General features: G+C 63.8%; 1 protein-coding gene across 1 annotated transcript; it reads right to left on the bottom strand.

The window, feature by feature from the left end:
* Positions 1-80: 80 nt before the first annotated feature.
* Positions 81-6,468, bottom strand: AOC1 (amine oxidase copper containing 1). The gene is made up of 5 exons (XM_071456417.1): positions 5,248-6,468; positions 2,945-4,488; positions 1,949-2,237; positions 1,130-1,262; positions 81-983 (listed from the first exon to the last, which is right to left on the bottom strand). Exons 1-5 carry the CDS (start codon positions 5,265-5,267, stop codon positions 705-707), a joined length of 2,265 nt encoding a protein of 754 aa, XP_071312518.1. The 5' UTR covers positions 5,268-6,468; the 3' UTR covers positions 81-704.
* Between the last annotated feature and the right edge of the window lie 679 nt (positions 6,469-7,147).

The raw sequence follows: 7,147 nt of genomic DNA, 5'->3' as shown, positions 1-7,147 counted from the left end.
GACAATGGCCTCGGGTGGCACCGTGATTGGCTGTGGCACTGGGGACGGGTTGGGCCACAGCACTGGCAGAGACGCGGGGACAGGGGAGGTGACATCGCCTTTACTGAGCCCAGCACATGGCATCATGTGACACGTCCCACACCGTGGTGTCCCTGTGACACTGGGGTCCCGTGTGGTGGCAGAAGGGGTGGCATCACCTTTACTGAGCCCAACAGGTGGTACCGTGTGTCACAATGTGACCTGAGCCATGCCGTGGTGTCCTGGTGGCACCAGAGTCCTCGTGGTGCCAGTGCCAACAGAAGAGGTGACATTGCCTTTACTGGCACTGTGTGACATTGTGTGTGACACTGTGTGTGACACTGTGTGATGTCCCACAGCCAGTGTCCTGGTGGCACCAGTGACCCACATGGTGGTGGAAGGGTGGGCATGGCCTTTACTGAGCCTGACAGGTGGCACAGTGTGACACATCCGCCACCGCAGTGTCCCAGTGTCACTGGGGTGCCACACGGAGCCGGGGTCAGAGAAGGTGACACCGCCTGTGCTGGGCCTGGCCCGTGGCAGCGTGTGACACGGTGTGACGTGTCCCACGCCCCGGTGGCACCGTGTCCCCGTGGTGCCGGGGCCGGGGAGGTGACACCGGCTCTGCTGCGTCTGTCCCGCGGCGCACGGCCCGGCGCCAGCGGTGTCCCCTGTCCCTGTCCCCGTCACACCTGGCGGTAGGTGCCGTTGTAGGTGAAGGGCTCGGGGTGCACGCAGGGCCCGGGGCTGGCCGGGGTCCAGCGCTGGATCTGCAGGCGGGAGCAGGCGGGGGGGTCCAGGGGCCGCACGATCACCGGGGCCCGCGACGCCACCGACGGGTCCTCGCTGAAGAAGTTGAAGGGGCGCAGGAAGAAGCCGACGGCGTTGCCGGGGGTGGCCGTGTTGGGGATGTCCTCGGCGTGGGGCACGTGCAGGAAGCCCACGGTCACCCAGGCCACCAGGTCCTGGGGGGACACACCGCGGTGTCAGTGGCACCATGGACCCCCCTTCCCCCCGCGGGAGCTGGGGAGCCCCAGAGATGGCCCCGGTCTGGGGATGGAACCCCCCAGCGGCCACCAGCTGCGCGTGCCCAGCGTCCCCCATGTGCCACCTGGTCCTCGATGGTCTCGTTGTCGTGGATGAAGCTCTCGAAGGTGACCGGGGGGTCCCAGGGGTTGTTCTGGGTGTAGATGCTGCTGCTGCTGGGCTCGTTCTCGTGGCGCCGTGTCACGGCCAGGTGGTACCTGCCACAGGTGAGGGGTGGGGTCAGCCCGGGGGCGGGGGGTTCCTGTCCCACCCTGCCCTGGTCCTGCACCTGTGCCACCCACAGGGGACACAGGGCTGGCAAGGGTGTGGGGGTCCCCAGCTTTGTGCGCTCCTCAGCTCCTGAGGGGCTCCCCAAGTCCAGGGGGATTCCCCAGGTTCCCTGAGGGACTCCCCAGCTCCCGAGGGATTTCCCAGCCCAGAAGGATCCCCAGATCTTGAGGGGGTCCCCATTTCCAGGGTTTCCTCATCTCCCAAGGTGTTTCACAGCTCCTGAAGACTCTTCAGCTTCCAGGGGTTCCCCAGCTCCAACAGCCCCCTCAGCCCCGGGGTGTCCCAAACTCCCAAGGGAGTTCCCCAGCTCCAACAGCCCCCTCGGCCCCGGGGTGTCCCAAACTCCCAAGGGCTGCTCCAGCTCCGACAGCCCCCTCAGCCTCGGGGTGTCCCAAACTCCCCTGTGCTGCTCCCAAGGGGTTTCCCCAGCTCCAGGGGGAGCTCCCAGCTCTGGAGGTTCCCCGGCTCCCAAGGACCTACTCCAGCTCCAGGGCAGCATGGGGAGGTGCCAGCAGGGAGAGGCGTGACCAGGGCAAGGACGCCGTGCGCCCGCCGGTGACACGCTGGTGACACGGGAGCCCCATCCCTCCCTGCAGACGCCCCCGGTGCCCACCTGGCCCAGGTGACGCCGCGCTCCTCCTGCCAGCCGCGGGGCAGCACGGGCCCGGCGTGGGAGCTGAGCTGCAGGCGGAAGGTGCGGCGGTGGCCCCAGCGGTTCCGCCGGCGCGGGTTGGAGAAGAGCAGGTAGCGCGGCGCGGGCCGGTGCAGCGGCAGCGCGGCCTCGCGCTCCCGCCGCCGCGGCTCCCGGTGCAGCCAGGGCTGCACCACGCGCGCCCCCGCGCTCCAGGGGTTGGAGATGTTCTCGAAGCGGATGTCCATGGTCTCGAAGCTGTTCCCGGAGCCTGCGGGGACCGCGCGTCGGTGGAGGGGACACGGTGGCACAGCCCCACCCCAGGGTGAGGGTGGGACACCGCAGGGGTGGCACCGTGAATGTGGACTGGGACCTCATGGAGATGCCAGCATGGAGGGCTGGGATGCCACCCCCACGGAAGTCTGTGACCCTACAACCAAGCCATCATGGTGGGCTGGGGTCCAGTTTGGTACACCAGCATGGAGAGGAGGGCCTTTGAGGAGATGCCACCATGGAAAGCTGGGACACCTAGGAGATGCCACCACCACAGGGGGCTGGGGACACCTTGGAGATGCCACCACCACCACCACCACCACAGGGGACTGAGACGCCAGGAGATGCTACCGTGGATGTGGCCTGGGAAATATCACCCTGGGGGACTGGGATTGCACAGAGATGTCACCATGAGGGGCTGGGACCCCAGGCAGATGCCATCACCCATGGGGGCTGGGACCCTGCAGAGATGCCATAGAGGGCTGGAGCCCCGGATGTCACCAGGGCTGTGAGATCCCACCACCACGGAGGGGTGTGACCCCGCAGAGATGCCACCACGGAGGGGATCACCATCTCAGGGTGCGGGTGACACCCGGGTGACGCCACCCTTCCAGAAACAAGGCACCTGAGCCCCCGGAGCCCCCCGTGGGTCCAGCCTCTCTCCCAGCGCCCTCCCCACAGCCAGGGGGTGTCGGGAGCCTTCACCTGCGACATCCAGGTCCACCTTGTAGTGCACCAGGTGCGTGTGGATGTTGCCCAGGAGGTGGCTGTGCACGCGGCTGCCGTAGCGCCGGCCCTCGGGCGTGTAGAAGGTGGCGTGGATGTAGCCGGTGGCGTGGACCTTGGTCTCCAGGACGCCGTTGGGGTAGAGCAGGAAGTCCCAGATGTAGTCGTAGTTGTAGACGGTGGAGGTGGTCCTGAGCACCAGCGCCCGCCCCTCCAGCCCCGCGTAGAAGTGGAAGCCGCCCTGGAAGTCGCTGTCGAAGTGGCGGCGCAGGGGCACGCCCGTGGGCAGCTCGAACACGCAGAGAGCGCGGGGGAAGCGCACGGGGCCGTCGGCGTCCAGGAGGTGGTGGGCGTCCAGGAAGGCGGCGGTCTCGGGGCAGTCCACGCCGCGGGCCAGCTCGTAGCTGGAGGCGCCCATGGCCCAGCCCGCGTCCATGTACTTGGTCTGCATGGCGGCGGGCGAGTGGCCGCCGTAGAAGGCGATGGCCTCCTGCACGCTCAGCTCGTAGGCCACCCGCTCGCCGTCGAAGCGCACGTCGAAGAGCTGCAGGCCGGCCGAGGAGCGCAGGCGGAAGGCCAGGCTCCAGCCGCCGTACTCCAGCCGGTTCCCGCGCAGGCGGTAGCGCCGGCCCTGCGGCTCGCACACCTTGGCGCCGTGCACCTCGGTGGGCGTCCCGCTGGAGAAGCGCCCGCGGGGCTCGTAGCTGGAGAAGAGCTGGCGGGCGGGGGGCTCGGGCAGGCGGGCCAGGGGCAGCGCGCCCCGCGCGTGGCTCTCGGCCAGCTCCCGCACGCTGCCGAAGTAGCGCCCGTTGTACCAGAGCCGCAGCACGGCCCAGCGCCGCGGGTCGGGGTCCCGGTGGTCCAGCAGCACCTCCAGCCCCGCGGGGTGCAGGAAGAAGCCCTCCACGAAGCGCTGGATCACCAGCCACGTGCGGCGCTCGCCGGGGCCCAGCCCGCGCGGGGCGATGTCCGAGAAGGTCAGGCAGCGCTCCGAGCAGTTCTGGAAGCCGAAGCCGGTGGCTTCGCGCAGCAGCGGCTCCAGCGGGGCCAGGGCGGCCACCAGCGCCTCGTGCAGCAGCTCGTACTCCAGCCGGGTCATGGGGCGCGCCCAGAAGGGCACGGCGCGGCCGCCCTTGAAGGGCAGGGGCCGGTAGGAGCTGGGGCGCGGCAGCGGCCCCACGGCCAGCTCGGTGATGTTGGGCTCCGCCTGCGCCCCGAAGAAGATGACGGCCCGAGCCTCGCGGCGCGGGCGCGCCCCGCCGTGCTCCAGGAACCGCAGCGCCGAGCGCTTCTTGGGCGGCAGCAGCTCCACCAGGAACAGCGAGTTCTTGGCCAGGGGCCCCCCCCGGCTCGGGGACAGCCCCAGCTCCGGCCGCTCCATCAGGAAGGCCCGCACGGCCCGCAGCTCCGCCGGGGACAGGTCGGCGAAGATGGACGCGGGGTCCGCGGGCTCCGCCGAGGGGCCGGAGCTGGCCGCGGTGAGCAGCAGGGCCAGCGCCCAGGGGAGCCCCAGCTGCCACATCCTGGGGGACACGGGGACAGGGGGTCAGCCCCGGGAGGGGATGGGGCTCAGCGGGGCACCCCCGCTCCAGCAGTGCCACGATCCCAGCCCAGCTGGGGTGACCACGGAAAACCGAGGGGGACCAAGGCAGGACCCCCGGCACAACTGGAACCACCACGGGGAGGAGCAGAGCGCCCAGAAAAACCAGGCGGACCCTGGGCTGACCCCCAGTGAAACCAGAGACACCATGGATGTCCCCGGGGGAAATGGGGACACCATGGGGTGACCCCCGAAAAACTGGGGACACCATGGGGTGACCCTCAAAAAACTGGGGACACTATGAGATGACCCCAGGGGAAATGGGGACACCATGGGCTGACCCCCAAAAATCTGGGGGCACCATGGGGTGACCTCAAAACCCTCCCCGCAGCCCGGAGCCCCTCAGCACCCCCAAACCCCTCTGGCAGTGCAGCTGCTGAACCCCCTGGGTGGGCCTGGGGACCCCCCAATGTCGGGGGCCCCGGGTGCCCCCCCCCACCACAGGGAGCCCCCACTCACCCGCGCTGGCTCTGCCGCCCCATCCGAGCAGCGCTGCCGCTCTGTGCCCGGCCCTGGGGCTCTGACCCCCCCTGCCCCCCCGGGGCACTGACCCCCCCCCTCCCCTCCCCGCCCCCTCCCCGCCCCCCGAGCCGGCCCGGGGTCAAGGCCACCGGCAGGGCCGTGTCCCCGCTGTCCCCCCGGGCTGCCCCCCCGGGCTGCCCCCCGCACCCCCAGTCCGCACCTTCGCTGTCTCCGCTGCATCGCGCCCACGCGGGGGGGCGGGGGAGGGACCCTCGGTACCGATCCCGGTACCGACCCCCGGTACCGATCCCGGTACTGCCCCGGTACCGCCCCCCGCCCCCCCGCGGGTTAATGATCACCGGGGCCGCCCGGTCGTTGTCCCCCCCCGCGCCGGGGGCGCTCCGAGCGATCAAATTCCGGGGATTTGGCGAGAGAAGAGCCCGGAGATCCCAGGGGAGCCGCGGCCGCCCGGAGCTGCGGGGGCGCGGGGCGGGCTGGGGGCGCTCCGGGCCCCCCCGGAGCCCCTCGGGCTCCCAACAGCGCCCCCGACTCCCCCCCACCCCAAAAAATCCACACGGAAGCGGGCGCGGGGCCCTCCATCCCACGGCCGCATCCCGTCCCCATGGCAACGCGTCCCCGGCCCTCCCGTTGCCATGGAAACGGGGCGCCGACCCCCAGAATCCGCATGGAAAGGGGTCTTTGACCCCCCCCAAAACTCCACGGCTGCATCCCGTTCCCATGGCAACGCATCCTCGGCCCCTCCCTCCCGGACCCGGGATGAAGGGGTTAAAAACCCCAAAAGGGGAAAATTGGGTGAAAAAGGCACAAAAGAGGGCGTCGGTGGCTTGAACCAACCCAAAATTCCGGGGGAAGTGGTTTAAAAAGCAAAATAAAATGGGATAAGGGATTTTAAAAGCCAAAGGAAAAAAAAAAAAAAAGCGAAGTGGTTTTAAAAACAAATGAAACCCCAGGAAAAGCCTCTGAAAAGCCCCAGAAATGGGTTTCAGGGTTTTCAATATCCCCGGAGTGGGATGGGTGGTTTTAACAGCCAAAAAAACCCAGCATAAGAAATTTTATATGCAAAGAATGGGGTAAGCGATTTTAGAACGCCCTGGAAATGGGGCGAGTGGTTGAAAAAGCCCCAAAACTGGGGTGAGCGTGGCTTTAAATCACCAAAAAATCCCAAGATAAGTCATTTTTAAATAGGAAAAAAAAAAAAAAAGAGAAGTGATTTTAAGACGCCCGCGGAAAAGGGATAAGGGTTTAAAAGCCCCAAAGTTGTGGTGAGTGGTTTTAAAAGGGGAAAAAAAAAAAAAAAGAAAGAAAGGAAAAAAAAGACAAGTGGGTTTTGAAGTTGCAAAAAAAAAAAAAAAGTGGGATAAGAGGTTTTCAAAAACCACAAAAAATGGCCTGAGTGGTTTCAAAGGCCCCAAAACCCAGGATAAATGGATTTTAAAGCCCCAAAAAATAGGACAAGTGGTTTGAGAAGCCGTTTTTAAAAAGCCACTAGGATAAGTCATTTTTAAAGGCAAAAAAAGGGGAGAATAAAATGTTTTAAAGCCTCGAAATAATGCTATGATGTTATTATGATATTTTCTGAAAGTTTTTTTTTAATCTAAATTTTTTTTCTTGGGAAGCTGAGAAGCCTCAGAGAGGAATGAAAACAAGAATTATTTGATTGTTGGTCCTGTGTTTGCTGCTTTGGAATGTGCGTTGGAGATGGTTTATTACCAGATGTGTGTTTGATTCATTTTATGTGAATTGGGTTTTTTTAATAGCCAATTACTGCCAGCTGTGTCAGACTCTCTGAGTCAGTTATGGGGTTTTATTTTTCATTCTTGTTCAGGTTTTTTATGTATTTTTTAAAGTATAGTTTAATATAGTATTTTTAAAATATAATATAAGTACATAGAATAATAAATCAATTTTTTGAAAACATGGAGTCAAATTCTTCTCTCTGACCTCGTCCTGGGAACCCTCACAAACATTGCAGTTTAAGTGCTTTTAAAAGCATGGAGGGAAAAAAAACCAATACAGGGCATGTGTTTTTTAAAGCCAAAAGAACAAAAGCAACAAGTCATTAAAAAAAAAAGGAAAAAAAAAAAAGAGAAGATAAGAGG

Source organism: Agelaius tricolor, unplaced genomic scaffold (assembly GCF_023055355.1).
Source record: "Agelaius tricolor isolate 1412-34295 unplaced genomic scaffold, bAgeTri1.0.p SCAF_58, whole genome shotgun sequence".
NCBI classification, from domain to species: domain Eukaryota; kingdom Metazoa; phylum Chordata; class Aves; order Passeriformes; family Icteridae; genus Agelaius; species Agelaius tricolor.
The sequence above is the reverse complement of the archived record's forward strand: the minus strand, read 5'-3'. Positions and strand labels throughout refer to the sequence as shown.